Source organism: Acinonyx jubatus, chromosome D2, assembly GCF_027475565.1.
Source record: "Acinonyx jubatus isolate Ajub_Pintada_27869175 chromosome D2, VMU_Ajub_asm_v1.0, whole genome shotgun sequence".
Taxonomy (NCBI): domain Eukaryota; kingdom Metazoa; phylum Chordata; class Mammalia; order Carnivora; family Felidae; genus Acinonyx; species Acinonyx jubatus.
In genome coordinates this window covers 32,627,619-32,650,555 of record NC_069393.1, presented here as the reverse complement: position 1 = coordinate 32,650,555, position 22,937 = coordinate 32,627,619, and the positions used below count along the sequence as shown (strand labels likewise).

Genomic DNA, 22,937 nt, shown 5'->3' with positions numbered 1-22,937 from the left:
AAACAGATAAAATAAATATATATAACTTTTAATTACCATAGAACAATTTAGACAGTGCAAAAGACTATTGAAAAAAGAAAGCTTTTCTGTCACCTAGGTGGTCCAGGTTGTTGCAGGCGAATCTTGGCTTTTTGATAAAGAGATGTTAGTTAACCTTTTCTAATACTGCAGAGCGGGTTGTATACTGACAAGCAGTGTCTTTCATAAGGTAATTAAGTTCAAACTCCTGCTTTTATTCCAGGGATGCAGCAAGAGTTATTCTGGGGACCCAGTGGTAAAGCTGCAAGCCTTCTTTTCTGTGGAAGGAATGCCTTAATTTATTTAGCAAATAATTATCAACTGGGATATAATTACTGCTCTTAGGTTTGAAAATGTGCCCTGTGAGATACATAGTAACAGTTCTCAACTTATTTTAAGGTCATGAAATCCATTGAGAATCTGACAGAGGTATGGATCCTGGGTCAGAAAATGCAAGTGCAAACATCTGCATGGAATATTCTATACCATTTATAGATACTCCCCTCCCCCAACCCCACACATCTGTAAATTATCATAAGGATAAAAAAAGTTAATCTTTAAGTACATCTAGGTATCTTGATGCAGTATTTCTTGAATATTTATGAAAATGGAACTGAGCTTCTAAGTCTGATTGGACTTGAGTATATAGATGACAATAATAAACTTTTGCTGAAAGAGTTTTAACAGAAGTTAAAGAATTATTAAGTTGCTAAATTGCCTAGGCAATCGTATATTACATTACTCCCCCTTCTGGCTTCCCCTTCTGTGTTGTAATATCTCTGTTGTAATATCTCTTTGGTTCTATTCTGAAAGTGGAAAATGCTTGAATGTAAACAAAAATAAATTGCATAGGCCTTTGGCATTAAACCAGTCCTCTTCTTACAGTGAGAACTTAAATCTTATAATTAAATCATAATGGTGTGTGTACAATATATGAATATGTAAGAGACAAGCCAAATAAAGTGTGCATGTGTATTTGTGAAACTAGTTAAAACTTCATTCATGTTTCTACTCAATGAAATTTATTTGTATAAATTGAAGCTATCTTCTCATTAGTTTTTTTCTGGCCAAATATTGTGCCTTAATAAAAACTAGAAATTCAAAAGTCTTCATTAAAATTACTCTAGCAATGGGGTGCCCCGGTGGCTGAGTTGGTTAACAGTCAAGCCCTTGATTTCAGCTCAGGTCATGATCTCACGGTTCATAAGTTCGAGCCCTGCATTTGGCTCTGTGCTGACAGTGTGGAGCCTGCTTGGGATTCTCTCTCTTTTTCTCTCTCCTCTCTCTCCCTCTCTCTCCCTCTCTCTCCCTCTCTGTCCCTTCCCAACTCATGCTATCTCTCTCTCAAAATATATAACTAAGCTTAAAAAAAAAGATTACTCCAGTAATTTTTGAACTTGGTATAATGAAAAACATTCCTTTTCCTGATGTTGATTTGGATGATAAGTTTGACTATTAGTATATTTGGTTGGACATTGGCAAAAATACAGTACAGGATTCATGCTTCTTACATAGTGTCATCTGTGAATGCATACTATCTTAGACTTCTTCCTCTTCTTGCTTAGTGTTTCATATAAATATGTCCATGTTTTGGTGGTTTACCTATTTTTCATTTAAATAGTAATGTTATAATATGTTAAATTAATGTACTCATCCTTTTTTTCTTGTTGGGCATTTGAACTGTTTCTCCATTATAAGTAGTGCAAAGAGAAGGCTATAAATTAGTGGTTTATTTTATACACCTGTATAGCTACAATAAACTTTAACCAGTTTTCTATCTGCATTTTTTTTCCTTAGGAAAAGAAACACTTGACAATAAACCTTGAAGCATCAGTAATTTTTCTTACCCCTGAAAGAATTTTCTAGGGGCATTGGACTAGGCTCTAAAAAGAGATTTTTTAAATCTACTTGATAGTAATGAAAGTACTTTATATTTTTTAAAGTGTTGTTTCATATATAATTTGATCCTTAAAATAATTCTGTGAGGTAGTTTTATATCACCCCCATTTTACAGATGAGGAAACTGAGGCTCAGAGAAGTCAAGTAATTTGCCCAAGAATACAGTAACTGTCAGCACTAGAACTTGGACCCAGGTTGTCTGTTTTCTGATTCACATTATTTAATTCCCGATAATTGATCAGACTGAGTTTGAGGAAATAGAATGGGTAAAAAATCAATTTACTGTATTACCAATGTATTATAAATGTTGAAATAAGGTAGGGTTCCTGGTTAGTAGTGACTAACTTAATCATTCCACTTAATTGAATTTAACTTGTTTAATTTATTTAGTTTTTAAACATGGGAGCATTTAAAAAATTTTTTTTTAAATTTGTTTTTATGTTTATTTATTTTTGAGAGAGAGAGACAGACAGACAGATAGCATGAGCAGGGGAGGGGCAGAGAGAGAGGGAGACAGGGAATCTGAAGCAGGCTCCAGGCTCTGAGCTGTCAGCACAGAGCCCGACTCGGGGCTTGAACTCACAGACTACAAGATCAGGACCTGAGCTGAAGTCAGAAGCTTAACCAACTGAGCCACTCAGGTGCCCCCACTCAATTTAATTTTAAAAGCATTTATAATGTGCCTGGTAGCCTATGGGAAAATCCAAAGAGTGATGAGAAATGTTTTGTAGGAGAAATAAGACAGGAAAGTTACATGCTATACAAGCACAGTACCAACATTTTACTTGATATTAAATCTGAGTATGTGTTGAATGGAAACCCGTATCTAGATTCACATTTCTGCAACCATGAATTTATCTCTCCCTATTCCAGTGTATGTGATTTTATTTCATATATATTTTTCTGAACTTGACAGCTTTGGATCTGGCATTAGAAAAAAAGGAGGGAATTGAAGGCTAGAATGAGTAGAGGGAAAGAAAAATGGAATTTGTCCTAAAATGTATATAAATTCCTGGGCAGGGAGCTACCCATTGTCCATTAGGAAATATGAGGTGCCCAAATAAAAAAATTTTTTTGCATATGAATATCTAACTACTACTCTAAACTATTTTTGCTTTATTGAGTTGCCTTTATACCTTTGTCAAACAAAGAGATTCATTTTCTTTTTTTTTAAATTTTTTTTTAACATTTATGTATTTTTGAGACAGAGAGAGACAGAGCATGAATGGGGGAGGATCAGAGAGAGGGGACACAGAATCTGAAACAGGCTCCAGGCTCTGAGCTGTTAGCACACAGCCTGACGCGGGGCTTGAACCCACGGACCACGAAATCATGACCTGAGCCGAAGTCGGCTGCTTAACCGACTGAGCCACCCAGGCGCTCCCCAAACAGATCCATTTTCTGTGTCTGGATTCTCTATTTTGTTCTACTGATCTACATATTTCATTGAAAATTCTGCTTTTGGAATATTTTGTCATCACCTCATGTTCCTTATTTAAGCTTAAAAATTCTAAAATGTAAATATCTAAATTTTACTTTTTCACTTATATCCTTAGAGTGGTGAAGACACTAACATTGTCTTGTCAGGACTTCCTAGGTAAATAAAAAATAAATGAAATTTGTTTTGGAGCAAAAGGGATTGATAGTGGTATTGTGTCAACTAGTAGAGCTGGGGAGTTGAATATTTGGATTTTGCTAACTCTGTCCATGATTTGAATTTGTGCTACTTTGACTTTGTTTTTTAGCTCACTTATTTACTTACAGAAATAGAAATGTTCTATCAAATGGTTATTAAAATGCAGAGGTTGAGTGGAGATAATTGTGATTCCACTTCTCAGGTAACATTTTTGTAGTTAATTACTGTGTGAAGTTTTTTTTTTTTTTTTTTTAATGTTTATTTTTGAGAGAGAGAGATAGCATGAGTGGGAGAAGGTGGGGGGGGGGGGGTGGCAGGCCCAGAATCGGAAGTAGGCTCCAGGCTCTGAGCTGTCAGCATGGAGCCTGACGCGGGGCTCGAACCCACAAGCCGTGAGATCATGACCTGAGTGAGCCTCAGTCGGATGCTCAACCGACTGAGCCACCCAGGCGCCCCATTACTGTGTGAAGTTTTAATGTGTGTGTGTGTGTGTATACAAAATCTTTAAACTTAGAGATTAGACTTTAAAACTTCCCCACATATATATTTCCCCACTCTCCAAAGTAGAAAACAAACCTAGTTTTAAGAGTTTGAATCGCTAACGGATTGTTGCTTTTTATATTACTGCTGGTTTTTTAATTTAACCAATATTTATTGACGTTTATGTTATTAAATACTCAGTTTCATTAATATAAACCAGTTAATATAGCCAAGAGAAGATGCTGCAAGGTCTTTCTTAAAGTCAGAATATATAGACTATGTTAATATTTGGAAATACCAGCATTTATAAGCCACAAATAAAACATGCATAATTTAATGGTTGCTTCTTTTCCTTTTTCCCTTCCACTGCCTCTGTTCACTTTTCCTACTCAAATTCTTAAATTATGAAAGTCTGCAGCTGTCTGCTAGTAGACTAGGCTACTTGTTCCTTCTCACTGTCTTAGCCCAGGATTGAGGTTTCCTGGGCTTCCCACCATTCACCAAGTCTTTTCTTTTTCTACATCCCTTGAGACATCTTTGGCAACAAGTCCATCTATTCTTAAATTCTTGCCTCACATCCAAAAGTATCATTTCTTAAGTGTCTTCTATGTGTCAAGTATCCTCTTAGACCCTTCCATCTAAATTACTGGTGTTTTTTTAAATTACTGGCTGATGGTCAAATTTGACCTCATATTTTGATACCTTTTCTGCTTATTCGGCTTCCTGTTAAGGGGACCACCAAATAAAGGTGGACATTATTGATGGATCTTACTAATTCGGGGGCTTTTAATATCACATATGGTAACTTTTTTATATTCTGTATTCTGGACACAAGAATCCTGACCTTTTTTCCTACATTGGGAAATTTATGCATTTTTAACTGAAGCGTTTGAAATAGTTGAGGGGTATATTATACAGTTTAAAAGTCATTGAAGAATAGCACCATTTTAATAATAAATAATAAGATTGATTTCTTTCTCAAACTTTCTCCATCAGCCTATATTTATTTGTAAAATGTTTCTGGTTTAGGAGAACTTGACTTTTGTAGTTGCAACAGAAACTTTAAACATTGAGTTTAAGTTCAGTTTTTTTAAACTGATAATATATTTTATTCACTTTTATTTTAAATTTATTTATTTAAGGGGCGCCTGGGTGGCGCAGTCGGTTAAGCGTCCGACTTCAGCCAGGTCACGATCTTGCGGTCCGTGAGTTCGAGCCCCGCGTCAGGCTCTGGGCTGATGGCTCGGAGCCTGGAGCCTGTTTCCAGTTCTGTGTCTCCCTCTCTCTCTGCCCCTCCCCCGTTCATGCTCTGTCTCTCTCTGTCCCAAAAATAAATAAAAAACGTTGAAAAAAAATTTAAATTTATTTATTTAAATTTAGGTTAGTTAACATACAGTGTAGTATTGGTTTTAGGAGTAGAACCCAGTGATTCAGCACTTACATATAATACCCAGTGCTCATCCAACAAGTGCCCTCCTTAATGCCCATCCCTCCCATTTAGCCCATCCTCCCACCCACCACCCCTCCAGCAACCCTCAGTTTGTTCTGTTTTTAAGAGTCTCTCACAGTTGCCTCTCTCTCCATTTTTATCTTGTTTTTCCTTCCTTTCCCCTATGTTCATCTGTGTCTTTCTTAAATTCCACATAGGAGTGAGATCATATGGTATTTGTCTTTCTCTGACTGACTTCACTTAGCATAGTACACTCTAGTTCCATCCACGTTATTGGAAATGGCAAGGTTTCATTCTTTTTGATCGCCAAGTAATATTCCATTGTGTGTAAGTGAAATACGTATTTCACTTTTGAATTTTTACATGTTTCCTAGTTATTTTGTGTAAGGTGGAAACTAGAACTGTTTAAAAGACCTATGCAAATCTTACATTAGTAACTGAGGATTTTCTTTTTTGGTGTACTATTTTCACAACCACAGGTGTGCTTGCTAGGTAATAATATAACCATCACAGAAACAAATGTGAGGCAGAATACTGGTAAAGGAAAACAAAGCAAGTTTAAATTCAATTTTGAATCCAAATTCCAATTTAAATATTTTTTTAAAAATGGATTAAAGTAATATTCTAAACTCTGTATCTCTGATACAGAGGTGGCACTTATTGGATTTCTAACAGGCCACAAAAAATTACTGTATTATTTATTTTGCCTATAAGAATATTAACTGTAGGGTTAATGAGAGAAACTATTAATTAGGACTCTGGGTTAAACAGAAACCCAACTTATACTAGCACACAGTAGAATTCATGTAAGTATTGTGGGGAAAGGGAGTTGTCTTAACAATTGAGGTTAGGAATGTGATTAGACTTCAAGAGTATCTGGAACATCAGAATGTTTTCTTCTGTCTCTTGTCCATCTTTCTCTCTGTATATCTGCTTCATTTTTTTATTCTTTCTAGATAAATTTCATTTACTTTTTGGCCCATATGTCTAAACTTGGTCTGTTACTTTTGAGCTTTATATAATTCAGGCATTCAAAGAGTGCCTGCCCTTTTTTTCCTCAATTTTATTTTCAAAATTTCCAGGAAAGAACTTTGAATGGCCACTTGGTGAGGGAGAAGTATCATGCTGTTTAACATGATTGATAAAACTATGGAGATGAATTAAAGGTAGATTGGGCAGTAAAAAAAAGGTAGAAGGGACAGTTTCCAGAAGAAAGGAATCGCGGTAGAAGTACCACACGGACAAAAATAGGTGTGTGTTTTTGAAATGGTATACTCAGGTTCTTTCTGACAGGAAAGACTTTGAATTTTGCAGGAACCTCCAAAAGACAGACTGTGTAGTACTTTCAGTTAAGGGTGATCTTGACTTAGAGCTTCTTTCCAATCAAATTTCAAAATGCTGTTCATTTGGAATTAAGCCAATGGCTGGGTTCACTGCTCAAGTACAGAAAGCTGTGGGAAAGAGGCTAACGTGATTTCTGAGTTTTTGATAGAAAAGTTGGTCATAACCATAAAAGCACTTGTCTGTCAGCTTGTATTTACTAGAGCTGTAGCTCACTCTCTTTGGGAGCAGAAGTATGACTGGAATTCATGGTGTTAAGTTAAAACAAATGGCAATTTGCCAGAGGGATTATAGGGAAGAACAGAAATGTAACTTAGTTCTGTTAGTTAAGTACTCAGTTGTTTTAGAAAATCCATCCTGCTTATATGGAAGAGACATGCCAAGTCTTGACATATACGACATTGTAATAGCCTAAATTAGAAGGCTGAATTTGGGGGCACCTGGGTGGCTCAGTTGGTTGAGGGTCTGACTTCGGCTCCAGTCAAGATCCCACAGTTCATGAGTTCTAGCCCCACATCGGGCTCTGTGCTGACAATTCAGAGCCTGAAGCCCGGTTTGGATTCTGTGTCTCCTAGTCTCTGCATGCCCACCTGTCCTCCCTACCCCTCATGCTCTGTCTGTCTTTCTCTCAAAAATAAACATTAAAAAAATTATAAAAAAAAAAAGACCTAATTTTTGACTATAAAAACTGTCAAAAAAATTAAAGTCTAACACAGATGTCAGGAAGACCAACAGTTGAATGTGGGATTTGTATGAGGTTAAGTAAACTTAAGTTGGAGCCCTCTAAAAGAAGATTTGGAGTAGTTACGGAAGGTATGGAGAGACTGATGCAAGGAGACCTGTGGAAAATTTTTAGTGTCAGAGAAAGTTTAGATTAGAATATCAAGCATTCTTTAGTCAGCCTTATTAATTTTTGATGATTTGTCTGGGAAAGACCAACTTTTTAAAATGTTGCAATTTTTTTTCTTGGAAGAAAAATGTTAGAATGAAAGGCTAATAGAATTATTTGCCAGGTACTCTGTTCCTAGTAACTCATTGAATAACTTGTACATACAATTCAGTGAATCCTGATAACTCAAAGTTGTAAATATTTACAATGTAGTAGAACTGCTTTAAAATCTGTTCCCAGGTTTGATTGACCTGTGACTATATGGGATTGGACTTTCCTGGGAGAAGGACTGTAGGAAAGTTTTGGATAAATATTACACTTTGCTATTTGTTTTTATCCTGGCTTACCTGAGAATATGTTTTCCAGAAAGATTTCTTCCATACAGTTTAGAAAACTGTTTAGAAAACAGTATGGGAGAAATCTGTCCTCATAGTTTCTAAAATATAATATTCGTACATATTAAACATTATGTGTAATGTACATGTATGTTATACAAATTAGATAATAAACACTGATGAACCTACCATCTAACCAAGTCCAAAATATTATCTGTAATTTTTCTGTAGTGTTTCAGCACTAAATTTTATGGCCGTATAAACTTATCTTTGTATCTTTGACTCCTCTTTGGCTTTCTTCCCTCCCCTTTCTTTTTCTTTCTTTCTTTCTTTCTTTCTTTCTTTCTTTCTTTCTTTCTTTCTTTCTTTCTTTCTCGCTCTCTTTCTTTCTCTCTTTCTTTCTCTCTCTCTCTCTATTTATTTATTTTGAGAGAGAGAGAGAGAGAGAGAGAGAGAGAGAGAGAGAAAGTGAGCATGAGCAGGGAGGGTCAGAGAGAGGGAGACTGAGAATCCCAAGCAGGTCTGTGCTGTCAGCACGGAGCCTTGTGAGATGACCTGAGCCAAAATCAAGAGTTGGAAACCTAACTGAATGAGCCACCCAGGTCCTGCTCTTTTTTTTTTTTTTTTGAGTCTAGTCTTTTTAGACAGCTGAGATTTATCTTCCTTGCATCCTCTTTAACCCATTTAAATTCTACTTCAAACTTGTTTTAGGACTTAGAACAGGAGACTTTTGTATCTTTCTATTTTTTTTTTAAGATTTTTTTTTTTTAAGTAATCTCTACACCCATCATAGGGCTCAAACTCACAACCCCAAGATCAAGAGTCACATGTTTTACCCACTGAGCTTGCTATTTTTGATAAAACCCTAATGTCTTTTAGGATGCTTGACTCTTAGATGCTTGTAATGATTTGCATTGCAAGCTGTTAACTGAATGGAGATGGAAGTAAATGGAAATAAGACATCAGAAGTAAGGAAACCATTGTTTTAAAAACCTGTGATTGATAAAGATATGCTTGCTTATTAACATGTCACTTAAGGTTCCTTTTTTTTTTTTAATTTTATTGTTTATTTATTTTTGAGAGAGAGAGCGAGTGCTGGTGCATGGGCATGAGTGGGGGAGGGACAGAGAGACATAGACACAGAATCTGAAGCAGGGTCCAGGCTCTGAGCTGTCAACACAGAGCCTGACACGGGGCTTGAACTCCCGAGCTGTGAGATCATGACGAGCTGAAGTCTGATGCTTAACCAACTGAGCCATCCAGGCACCCCTTAAGGTTTCTGAAAAAATGGGGATGAGACATAGTATTAAAAGAGATTAGAGGACTATTCACTAGAGTAATTAGAAATTCAATTATATTTTTCAAAAAATAAGTTGAAGTAAAATTTTACTGTCTTAAAGGTGGAGAGCACCTTTTGTGTGATTTGTTTGTATCGGGTGGTTTTCAAAGTGTGATCCCCAGACCATCAATATCACCATCACCTGAACTTGTATAAATTATTTAAGTACCTCAGACCTTTAGGTGATTTTGATATAGCTAAAGTTTGAGAACTACTGTTCTATAGGGCTATCTTCCTTTTTATTAACTAGTTTAAGTTGGCATGGTAGTTTGGTAATGCTGTGTGGGTCTGAACTTTCCATTGTAAGTGACAGAAATTCAACTTGAACTAACTTAAAATTCCTTAAAAAGGGAATTTAGAAGCTCCCTTGCTGGATTGGAATGTTATTGGGGTAGCTCACAGATTCAAAGCAATAATTGGAAGAATCAGGGCTATGGAGCTTGGAATTATCTCTGCACGACTTTGTTCTGTTTATAGATTGGGTTCCTAGGTGTCTTTGACAAGTGGGAAAGATCATAATGTGTTGCTCCCAATTTGCATCCTATGAGCTTAGCAACTCCAGAAGGAGCTGCTTTTTACCATTTCACAAGTCCACCTCTGAGACGTTATGTTCGTGGGAATAAGTGTCAATGACTGACTTAGCCTGCATCATATGTCTGTTAGGAGGAAGGATAATAGAAAAGTATACTACTCTGACATTGTAGTTCATGGCTAGATATCTGGGTTGCTTTTATATAAGCTTACTATCTTTGTAGCAGAGAGAGAAATCTGGAGGCATATAGAGTTAGAATATGGAGCATGCTGTAATGTGGATAGTATTTGTTAGCTACTTTTTTGTATTAGAGAGTAGTTAACCACTTCATTAAAAGCTTAGGGTGACCTACATAGTATGGGAGTTGATGTTTTAGGTTTATTATTTTGTATATATTGTCACTATGAAAGTAAATATACCCTGGGACATCTGGAAAATACAGAGAAATAGAAAAAAAATGACCTAATGTTCTTTCCAGAGACAACTACATTTTGGTGAATTTCCTCTGCATATTTTCATGCATAGTTATGATCATATTATGATAAGTTTTTTCTTTGTTTTGATCAGTATTTATTTATGACTTTCTGTCAGAGTAGTGGAAACTTAATCTCATTCAATACAGATTCCACCAGGGTTAGAGTTGTATGATGTTAATTTATTTTAAGTCTTTATTTTTTAAAAGCAATTTAGGTTCATAGCAAAGAACCTGTACAGAAATTTCCCATATACTCCCTACCCCCACACATGTGTAGCCTCAACATCCCCCACCAGAATGGTACATTTGTTATAGTTAATGAATCTACATTGACATATCATAATAGCCTAATGTCCATACATAGTTTATATTACCCATTCACTCTTGGTATTATATATTCTGTGAGTTTGGACAATGTATGTCCAAAAATAAATGATGTATTTATCATTATGATATCATACCGAGTATTTTCACTGCCTATAAATCCTCTGTGCTGTATCTGTTCATCCTCCCATCTCCCAATCACTGATCTTTTTATGGTTTTCATAGTTTTGCCTTTTCCAGAATGTCATATAACTGGAATAATACAGTACATAACTTTTTCAGATTGGCTTTTTTTTACTTAGTAATACGCATTTAAGATTGCTTCATGTCTCTTCATGGCTTGATAGCTCATTTCCTTTTAACACTGAATAATATTCCATTGTCTGGGTATACCACGTTTATCTATTTACCTACTAAAGGACATTTTGGTTGCTTCCAAGTTTTGGCCGTTATGAAGAAATCTGTAAATATCCATGTGCAGGTTTTGTGTGGACATAAGTTTTCAACTTTTTGAGGTATATACAAAGGGAAACAATTGCCAAATTGTATGGTAAGAGTATGTCTGATTTTTTAAGAAACTGCTAAACTGTCTTCCAAGATGGCTGTACCATTTTGCATTCTCACCAGCAATGACTGTGAGTTTGTTAATTTTTAAAATTTGTGTTTTTATTTAAATTCAAAAGTTAAAGGACATACTCATTTTAAGTTCCTTGACATATATATAGCACCATCAATATTTTTAATTGTGAATTTGTTAAATTTGTTTAATTATTCATTTGAAGGACAAAAAAAAAGTCCTTGATTACTCAGTGAACTTTTTGTTTAACTATTTTTAGTTTTTCTTTTGTGACTTTCTGTGTTCTTAATCCACTTTTCTATTAATATCTTAGTGGTCTTATTGATTTGTATGAGCTCCTTTAATGAGCTCTATTTTCTTTATTTTCCTAGTTTGTAGTTTATAGGGTTTTTAAAATGTATTTGAGCCTAGATTATTTTGCATATTTAACTTCCATCTGTCTTTTGATAGGTTGTTTGTATCATTTTTAAAGTTCAGAAATTCTCTTTTTAGAGATCCAGTAACTTTTCTTTTTGTTGTTTTTTTGTTGATTATAGCTCTTTAATCCATCTAGAATTTATTTGCAGCATGATGTAAGGTAAAGGTATATTTATTCTTCATTTGATTAATGATTTGAATTTTTATGTAAGCTCTATCATTCTTAAAATGTAGTTTTCAAACTTTGGTGATATCTGTAGACTAATAGTTCTTGATTCATTGAGAGGTTTAAGGACAGTGAAAGATGACAAAAAGTTTTAGTGACAAAATATATTTTAGCTATGAAAAAATCATAACCTCTTACCTGACAAATCTAAACTTCCCTATCAGGGTTAAACGTTTAGACAACATTTCTGATTAGCCTTCTATTAGTACAGCAAAAGCATTTGTATTTTCTAAATAACATTTATTCATGAAGAAAATTATGGCTGAAATCTGTGTAAACAGTGAGAAGATTCTAGACTCTTCAGACAGCCCAGTAGTTTGAAAAAGCCTTGTGCTTTGGCAGGAGCCCAGGGGAGGAAGTGTCTGCATCTGCTGCATTCTAGAAGCCTTCCCAAAGAGTTACTATAAAGTAGCCAAGAGAGCAGTGTATTTCACTACTGTGTGGTTCTGGAAGTTTGTGGCAAACTTAAGGGAGGAGACTTAGGAGTACTTCCAGAATGTCAGTTTTTGTGGTGATCTATTTTTTATTGAGTTTCAAGAAGGAAAAAGTAGGTTTTTTTTTTTTCTTTTTCCTTTTTTTTTTTTTGCCGAATAGGGAGCTTTCCAATGTGAACTTCAACCTGTTGGTTTAGGTGAAGTCACTTGGAAAGAGTCAGAGGTGCCTGCTCAGAAGAATAGGGTGACAAGAAGAGTAACAAATGCGAGCCTGTTACTGAGGCTAAAGGTACTGTTATAGTAACTGATTCTTTTCTAAGGTAATAAGGAGGACTTAAAAGTCCATGTATGTGATGGTGGGGGAGCAAGAAAAGAGTGCTATCAGGACATTTGGGAAGGAAGGGTAAATCTTTCTGCTGAATAGTTGGTACTTGCACCTGCCATGAAGAATCCATTCTAGTAGTCAGTGCTACCAGTGGCAAAGGAAAAAGAAAGAAAGGGTTTGCTGCCAAGTTAAAAAAAAAAAATCCACAGCTATGTACTAGGCTAAGAATTTTTACATAGAACACAGTAGATAGAAAAACCTCAACACAAGGTCCTTTGAGAGAAATTACTAGCTTAAATCTACAGGTCTGTTTATTCTTTTTGGATTCTGTACAACTTTTTAAAAATAACAGCTTTATTGAGATATAATTCATATACCATACAATTCACCCATTTAATGGTCATGATTCAGTGGTTTTTAGTGCTTTTACAGTGTTCTTCAACTATCAATCACCAGTTAATTTTAGAACATTTTCATCACCCTAAAATCTACAACTTTTTTTTGACTTATTTTTTTTTTTAAGTTTATTTTGAGAGAGAGAGAGAGAGAGAGAGAGAGCATGCAAATGGGGGAGGGGCCGAGAGAAAAAGAATCCCAAGCAGTCTCTGCACTGCCAGCTCAGAACCCAACGCGGGGCTCAAACCCACAAACCATGAGATCATGACCTGAGCCAAAGTCAAGAGCTAACACCTATTCTACTGAGCCACCCAGGTGCCCCAAAATCTATAACTTTTAATTAAATTTATTTTAAAATTTAAAGGCATGTGGGAAAAAGATGAAACAAGTTAGTAATTTGAAGGATTAATCAGTGGCTCTGAAACCTTTTTTTTCCCTTTAAAACATATCCTAACATTTTAGAAAGTATTTTAGTAATATTTAAATTAAGTTACTTTAATGAAGTTGTATATTTTATGGGAAATTCATGGTTTAGATGTAGATCACAGAGAACACTTATTTTTCAGGCTATCTGAAAGAGGTGCTATTATCTAATCACTCTAATTATAGTAGTAACTAAGGAGAAAACAAACTCGGGTTGAATTTTTAAGCATAAATTGTCATTTATATGTTTCTTTAACATGAAATAGAAAGTTAGTACTCTAGTTATATGCAAAATAGGGGCACCTGGGTGGCTCAGTTGGTTAAGCATCAGACTCTTGACTTTGGCTCAGGTCATGATCTCACAGTTTGGGAGTTCAAGCCCGCATATGGCTCTGTGCTGAGAGTGCAGAGTCTGCTTGGGATTCTGTCTCCTGCTTTCTTTGTCCTTCCCCTGCTTGCTATCTCTCTCTCAAAAATAAATAAAAATAAATTAAAAAAAAAGAAAAATGATAGTTGCTTTTATTAAATTGTTAAATCAATTTATAAGAGTTAATAACAATCTAGGGCAACCTTAGGGTCTAACTTACAATTTGTTCATAGGAAAAATTGATTGAGAACTTTTCCTACCCTATTTTTTTTTTTTTTTTTTTTGTAATGGCCATATTTTCTCTTGTAGGTGTGTGAACCTGAAAAATTAAGTCTTCCAAGATGATCTGGTATATTTTAATTGTAGGGATTCTACTTCCCCAATCTTTGGCCCATCCAGGCTTTTTTACTTCAATTGGTAAGTCTTACTATTTTTTGGCTTGTATTATTTTTGCATGTAAATTTTTCCATTTTTTAGTGTTTTTAGATCAGTAAAAACAAATACAGTGTATTCTTAGAGACTGAAGTATGCCTCAGTCCCTTCCCTTTTCCAAGTCTCTCTTTTTTAAAATTTAACTTTTTCTTTACATTTTTTTCTGATTACAAAAGCAGTACATTTTCAGGTTAGAAACTCATGAAAATTTAGAAAAGAATACCAAGAAAATTCTTTGTTAGTGAGTCCACTCAACAAATAACTTAATATACATACTTAGTCTTTTTTTTAACACACAGTATTACAAAAGTATTGCAAAAATAACATACTGGTTAAAGGAGAAACAGACAAAAGTACATAGAATGTATGATGAACTCCACATGTCTTTCCCCCAGAAATATTTTTCATGTTTAATATGTATGCTTTTATGTTTTCCTATATGCATACTTCATCTGCCTTAGTGAGATGTTTTCTTTCATCCTGTTGACCAGTTCTACACTTATGTGATTGTAGTGCTAACTAAAACAAAAGCGTTATATTTATGACACCTAATTTCGGGATATAAAATAATGAGTCTTCTTATCCCATTATAAATAACTAAACACAGATGATTTGAATTTCGTTTGTGAAGTATACTTATGTATACTTAAAAAAAAATTTTTTTTTAACATTTAGTTATTATTGAGAGACAGACACAGAGTGTGAGCAGGGGAGGGGGCAGAGAGAGGAGGGGACACACAATCTGAAGCAGGCTCCAGGCTCTGAGCTGTCAGCACAGAGCCTGACGCGGGCTCAAACTCACAAACTGTGAGATCATGACCTGAGCCGAAGTCAGACGCTTAACCGACTGAGCCACCCAGGCGCCCCCTGTATACTTTTTGTTGAATAAAAAATTAATTCTAATTAGTCTCAAGAACAAAGAGTGAGAGCAGAGGTAGGGAAGAAGAAAAAAGTAGTGTTATTTTGTAATTTAAAAATAAAATTTTAGACGAAGAAACAATTTGCCAGTATGGTCCAATTTGCAAAATGAAGTAGCTTGAAAACTAGAATTGGAACATATGATTAGAAAGTTTTTGTCTTTGGGGCACCTGGGTGGCTCAGTCAGTTAAGTGTCCGATTTCATCTCAGGTCATGATCTCACAGTCGTGGGTTCGAACCCCATGTCAGGCTCTGTGCTGACAGCTCAGAGCCTGGAGCCTGTTTTGAGTCTGTGTCTCCCTTTCTCTCTCTGCCCCTCCCCCATTTGTGCTCTGTCCCTCTCTCTTTCTCTCTCTTTCTCGCTCTCAAAAATAAACATTAAGAAAAGAAAAAAGAAAGTTTTTGTCTTTATCTGGTTAAAAAAAGAGGAAAAAACATATTTTCTCCAATATATCTGTGTTTAATGCTAGTTGAATCTTCTCAAAGAATGAAGCATTCTTGATCATTTTTAAATTATTCTAAAATACTTGTGCTGATCAATGCAGGTATTTGATGACTTTTCCTTCTCCTCCTTTTAGGTCAGATGACTGATTTGATCCATACAGAGAAAGATCTGGTGACTTCCCTGAAAGACTATATTAAGGCAGAAGAGGACAAATTAGAACAAATAAAAAAGTAAGCAAAGTGTTCTACTTACGATTCTGACTCTACCTGGATGTTTTCCCTCTAGAGCTAAAACATTCTTTGAGTGGAAGTGGAAGCCATTTGTCTTAAAAAGCCAGTTGAAATGACTAACATAGGAGTGCAAAAAACAAGAGTTAGGCCTGGGACAAGAGTTCAGGTAGGGGATCGTGGATTGAGATAAGGATATAAATAGCTATGGGGTTGACTGACAATTTCTAAAAATGGTTGCTAATTTCTTCTGTCTTCCTCTAATCTCCCTAATCAAGTCATCTTCTGGAACAGTTTTCCAATTCTATTTATTCTTCATTGCTATGGCTCCATTCTAGAGATTATAGTGATAAGTATTGTTAGTATTGATATGGTTTTTCCTTAAATGCCAATTTATTTTTAATTGACTCAGGTTATAGTTAATCCTGAGAATTCCTGCCTTTTGTTTAGTGAGTAACTGACTATTCAGTTTTTGTTTGTTTTAAAGTATAGTTTTTAGGTACTGGGGTGCCTGGGTGGCTCAGTTGGTTGAGTGTGTCTGACTCTTGATTTTGGCTCAGGTCATGATCCCACGGTCATGCAGATTGAGCCCTGCATGTAGCTCCGCACTGCGTGTGGAGCCTGCTTGGGATTCTGTATCTTCCTTTGTCATTCTAACCCACTTGTGCTATGGTGTGTGAGCGCTCTCTCTCTCTCTCTCTCTCAAAATTAAACAAATAAGATAAAATATAGTTTTTAGATACTGCATGTAGAATTTTTGTACAAGTTTGATTTAAATGAACATGTAACAGAATTTATAATAATAATAATCAGTTATTCGGATTTAAGGACTTGTGGGGAGACGTATTTTTAGACTCTTGCTAGAGAGATCCAGTCGTAACTTAAAAAAAAATTTTTTTTTGACATTTATTCCTTTTTTGAGAAACAGACAGTGTGAATGGGGGAAGGACAGAGAGAGAGGGAGACACAGAATCCAAAACAGGCTCCAGGCTCTGAGCTGTCAGCACAGAGCCCGACGCGGGGCTCGAACTCATGAACTGTGGGATCATGACCTGAGCCAAAGTCGGACGCCCAACCGACTGAGCCACCCAGGTGCCCCTCCAGTCACTTAAAGAGAAGTTCCATTTACTGTAACCATTTGAGAGAAGCAAAACTACAAGAAAGGCCTTATTATATTGATTCTACCATGCTAGATTTTATCCATAACAGCCTTGCTTTTTAAAAAACCTATAATTTTGTTTTAAAAATAATTCTTTTTTTAAGAGAGAGTGCACGTGAGTGCATGTGTGCACTGTTCAGGAAGGGCAGAGAGTGGGAGAGAGAGGGAATCTTAAGCATGCTCCATGCTCTGCATGGAGTCCAACATGGGGCTCGATCCCAAGAGTCTGGGATCATGACCTGAGCCAAAATCAGGAGTCTGATGCTCAACCAACTGAGCTACCCAGGTGCCCCTAAAAAGAATTTTTAAATATAGTTTTAACTCAAAAGCCTCTAATCTCATCTTTTTTCTTTTTCTGAGTGATTTACTAAATTGTGTTCTTCCTTATTAAGTGTATGTATGCTCCATTTATATGTCTTACATTTCCAGATGGGCAGAGAAATTAGATCGACTAACTAGCACAGCAACAAAAGATCCAGAAGGATTTGTTGGGCATCCTGTAAATGCATTCAAATTAATGAAACGTCTGAACACTGAATGGAGTGAGTTGGAGAATCTGGTCCTTAAGGATACATCAGATGGTAAGTCTGATGGTAAGAATAATGAGCCAAAAAAAAAAAGTAAGATAATATTGGTGCCACCTGTGGAAATGCCAATAGTGATGAATTCAGTTCCCAGAACATCAAGTGTTCAGTGTTGTAATTGAAGTGTTGCAGGGTGTGTTTGATTTAATTAAAGTTAGTCTAGATCCTGAATTCCTTGATTTAAAAAAAAAAGGGAATAAAAACAAATAAAAACAAAACTTTAGGCTAAAAAAAAGTAATTTGTGTTATTGGTGCTTTTTGCTTTGAAGTTTATAAAAATGAATTATTTGGCATATAGCTTCATTACTGAAGGTAATGAAATAATTATTACATTAATAATTAATAATTAATTAAATGAAATAATTCCTAAAATGAAAAGGTTTAGCTTCAGACTTTAAAAATTTATGGGTAAATCTCTATCTTCTAATCAATTTTTAATATATTGGGAGTGGTACTATAAGGAAAAGTGTTAGTTATTTTCCACATAGTATTTTGAAGTTTAGAATTGTTTTACCTGAACAGTAAATTTAGAAACGAAGGCTGCGAACAGTAACAATGAAGGTCTTTCTAATTGAACAATAAAATTGTAGTTGGAGTATTGAGGTATTTTAGATATTTTAGTAACAGACACAGAAAACTAAGTCTGGAGTTTAAGAACTAGAGGGAATATGCTTAGAGTAGGGGCTCAAATATTTGTTCAGTGACTAAAGGTGGAATGAAAAAAAAGGGAGAAAGAGGATGAAAACTGAGCTAGCTATGCAAATGAAAGCACTCTAAGGGTGCTTACAAGTGTTTGTGAGCAATAAACCATTATGCGTAGGACAGAAAACCTTGGAAAGAAAAGTTAAGGCAAGCACTTGTGAAAATTTCTTCATGGTAAGAGGGAAATACTGGTGGTTAGTTGCTCTCTTACATAGCACCATGAGAATATTTTTAAAGTCATGTACGTATGTGTATACACACACACACACACACACGCTTAATTAAAAAAAAATCTCAAGTAGTGACCTTTATGACTTAAGTTATTTTATAAGGTAAACCTTGAGACTGACATTTTAATCTGTAGTAGTCATCCCTTAATTCTATAATGCGTATATTTTTTCTCTTTTTTATTGGAAAGGATTTAAGCAACTTCTTGGATTTTGTTTTGGGTCATAGAAGATTGTAAAATTTGTAAAATCCCATGTGGACATTGTGACTGAGTTGGTTTTAAAAATAAAAAATATGCTTGATGAGAACTTTAGCCCTCTCCCAGCCAGTTGTTCATTTGCACAAATTCTTGGCCTTTTGCTGATCAAAGTACACATAGTTGATTATAAGTAAAAGAGAGGGAAGGGAAGTTTCATCCCTAGCTTTTATTTATTTTTTTAATGTTTATTTTTGAGAGACAGAGTGAGACAGAGTATGAACAGGGGCAGGGGAGGGGCAGAGAGAGAGGGCAAGACACAGAACTCGAAGTAGGCTCCAGGCTCTGTGTTGTCAGCACAGAGCCTGATGTGGGGCTTGAACTCACGAACTGTGAGATCATGACCTGAGCTGAAGTCGGACACTTAACCAACTGAGCCACCCACGTGCCCCCATACCCAACTTTTATTTGCAAATGCTGACACATATTAAAATTTTAAATCAATTTTGTTTTTGTTTTGGTTTTGGTTTTGGTTTAACCTTAAGGAGTATTTAGCACCTATTCTCCTTAGGCATTATATAGTTATCAGTAATTAGTTTGTTAGTTTGATTTTGTTATATTTTATATAAAACCTTTTAATATTAAGATCAGATTCTATATAGAGCAAATCTTGGTTGATCACTTTACTCAATAATTTAACAGATCTGAATATATTTTAATAAACTAGTTCACTTGATCTTAAATATATTATTAAAATCTCTTTCTTCCTCAGGGAATTCCACCAAACTTTACATATTTACATATTTATATAGTGTGTGGCACGTGGAAGAAGAAAATACAACTTTAGTTTTTTAAGTCTATTTAAAAAAAATTTTTTTTTTGGTGTTTATTCTTAGAGAGAGAGCATCAGCAGGGGAGGGGTAGAGAGAGGGAGACACAAAATCGGAAGCAGGTTCCAGGCTCTGAGCTGTCAGCACAGAGCCCGGCATGGGGCTCGAACTAACAAACCGTGAGATCATGACCTGTGCCGAAGTCAGACACTTAACCAACTGAACCACCCAGGTGCCCCCAAAATAGAACTTTCTTTAAGCACGTATATTTTACTTACAATCTGTTATTTGAAAGTATAATTGGTTGGGGGTGCCTGGGTGGCTCAGTTTGTTGAGCATCTGACTTCAGCTCAGGTCATGATCTCACGATTTGTGAGTTCGAGCCCTGCGTTGGGCTCTGTGCTGACAGCTCCGGGCCTGGAGCTTGCTTCTGATTTTTTGTCTTCCTCTCTCTCTGTGCCTCACCCACTTGTGCTCTTTCTCTCTCTCTCTAAAATAAATAAACATTAAAAAAAAATTTTTTTTAAAGTATAATTGGTTGCCAGTGGATGTCATTTTCAAATCTGTGAATCCCATTTTTCAAGCTTAGTGGAGGCTATGTTGTGTAACTAAAAACTCAGTTATCATGTTGATCTTTACCTAATACAGATAGGATTTATGCAATGACTTCAGATTACTTAAGCAACATTAGGGTTTGGGAAGATTGAGTAAGTTAGAGGTATTTCAAATCTTAGTGTATTTGTTTTTGTTTTGTTTTTTTTCCCTGTTGAGCATGTGGAACTTGTTATGGTAGAAAACTATAATAAAATGAATTTTGAAAAATCCTTATAAACACTATATATTGCAGATTGGAAGTCTGTGAGGTTCTAGTCATTGTTTTTTTCTTTTTGTATTTGTTTTGTTTTCCTCTTTTTTTTTTTTTTTTTTAATTTCAAGGCTTTATCTCTAACCTAACCATTCAGAGACAGTACTTCCCTAATGATGAAGATCAGGTTGGGGCAGCCAAAGCTCTGTTGCGTCTCCAGGACACCTACAATTTGGATACAGACACCATCTCAAAGGGTAATCTTCCAGGTAAGAATTCTTTTAGTCTATAAAACACTTATCACCTGGCTGCTCCATTCAGTCCATTAGGACATTAATCTAAAAAATCTTTTGTATTTTAAGATTTTTAGCTTTAGTTTATTTCACAGTCTTTTATGCCAAATAACCCTATGTTTCTCTAGGACTTAAGAGTTGTAAGTTTCTAGCTTGTGAAAGCTTAATGTTACAGGAACTAAACTTATGTAGTCATGTTTTTCTTTAGAACATCCAATGTTTGTATGTGGTTATAAGGCAATTGATAGTCAAAGTTTATATGTTCATTAATTTAAAAACCAAGACATATTTGATGTATACAGATTTTTAAAGGGTTCTGTAATATGGAACATCCTGCTTTTTCCTATTTTTGGCACAACCTTTTTTTTTTTTTTAGGTTACAGCTGATTTCATTCAAATTTGCTTTAAAATTTTTGTTGTGCAGAAGTTAAATGACAAATTTATCATCTTAGTCACTTTTAAATGTGTGGTTTAGTGGCGTTAAGTACATTCACACTGTTATGCAACCATCACCAGCATCCATCTCCATAGTTCTTTCATCTGGTAAAACTAAAACTCTGTACTCATTAAATAATAACTCCCTGTCTCCTATTTTCCCCAGCCCTATCATTCTATTTTTTAAGTTTATTTATTGTTGAGAGAGAGTATGCGAGCAAACAGGGGAGGGGTATAGAAGAGCGGGCAGAGAGAGAATCCCAAGCAGGCTCCGAGCTGTCAGCACAGAGCCCGTTGTGGGGCCCAACCCAGAAACTGTGAGATTGTGCCCTGAGCTGAAATCAAGAATCGGACGCTCAACTGACTGAGCCACCCAGGTGCCCCTTATCATTCTACTTTATGTTTCTATGATTTTGACTATCCTAAGTACCTCATATAATTGGAATCATACAGTATTTGTCTTTTTGTGAGTGGCTTATTTCACTTAGCATAATGCCCTCAAGGGTCATCCATGTTGTAGCAAATGTCAGAATTTCCTTACTTTTTAAGGCTGAATAATAATGCAACATGTATGTCATGTAAACACACACGCACACACACAATCACATTTTGCTTATCCTTATGCATCAGTAGGACACTTTGGTTGCTTCCATGTGTTAGCTATTGTGAATAATGCTACTGTGAACATGGGTGTGCAACTATCTCTTTGAGACCCTGCCTGTCATTCTTTAGGTATATATACCCAGAAGCATAATTGCTGGATCCTATGGGTCAAATTCTGTTTTTAGTGTTTTGGGGAACTGCCATACTATTTTCCATAGTAGATAGACCATTATATATTTCCACCAACATGTATAAGGGTTCCAATTTCTCTACCTACTCTCCAACACTTGTTATTATCTCCTTTTTTGATAGTGGCTATCCTAATGGGTGTGAGGTGATATCTCATTCTAGTTTTGCATTCCCTCATTATCAGTGATGTTGAATATGTTTTCATGTGCTTAGTAGCCATCTGTATGTCTTTATTGGAGAAATGTCTATTGAAGCCTTTTGCCATTTTTAATTGTTTTTTTGTTATTTTAGGAGTTGTCTATATATTCTAGATGTTAATCCCTTATGAGATTTATGATTTACAAATATTTTCACCCATTCTGTGGGTTGCCTTTTTAGTTGGTTGATACTGTCTTTTGATGCATAAAATTTTTAAATTTTTGTGAAGTCCAATTTTTTCTTTTGTTGCCTATGCCTTTGGGGTTGGTTATATATAAGAAATCATTGCCTCATCCAATGTCATGAAGCTTTTCTCCTATGTTTTCTTCTAAGTTTTATTGTTTTAGTCTTACATTTAGGTCCATTATCCATTTTGAGATAATTTTTTACAAATGGTGTTAGGGTAAGCATCCAACTTCATTTTTTTTGCATGTGAATATCCAGTTTTTCCAGCACCATTTGTTAAAAAGACTGTCCTTTCCCCACTGATTGGTCTTGGCACCTTTGTTAAAAAGTTTATGACCATATATGTGAGAGTTTATTTCTGGGCTTCCTGTTCTATTCCATTGGTCTGTATGCCTATCTTTACGCCATATTAATACCACACTGTTTCAATGACAAATTTTGTTGTGAGTTTTAAAATCTGGAAGTTTGAGTTCTCCAGTTTTGTTCTTTTTCAAGATTGTTTTGACTATTCTTTTTCAAGATTGTTTTGAGTATCCCATGAGATTACATATGAATTTTAGGATGGGTTTTTCTATTTCTGCAAAAAATATCATTGGGATGTTGGTAGAGATTGTATTGAATCTG

The 22,937-nt window shown here is 35.4% G+C and overlaps 1 protein-coding gene across 2 annotated transcripts in view; it reads left to right on the top strand.

Moving 5' to 3' along the window:
- Positions 1-22,937, top strand: part of P4HA1 (prolyl 4-hydroxylase subunit alpha 1) — an 88,168-nt gene that overhangs the window by 2,116 nt on the left and 63,115 nt on the right. For both annotated transcript variants that reach the window (XM_053207721.1, XM_053207722.1), the window contains exons 2-5: positions 14,193-14,300; positions 15,812-15,908; positions 17,494-17,645; positions 20,541-20,678. In XM_053207721.1, the coding sequence (XP_053063696.1) occupies positions 14,225-14,300; positions 15,812-15,908; positions 17,494-17,645; positions 20,541-20,678 (463 nt within the window). In that variant the 5' untranslated portion in view covers positions 14,193-14,224. The remainder of the gene's footprint in view (positions 1-14,192; positions 14,301-15,811; positions 15,909-17,493; positions 17,646-20,540; positions 20,679-22,937) is intronic.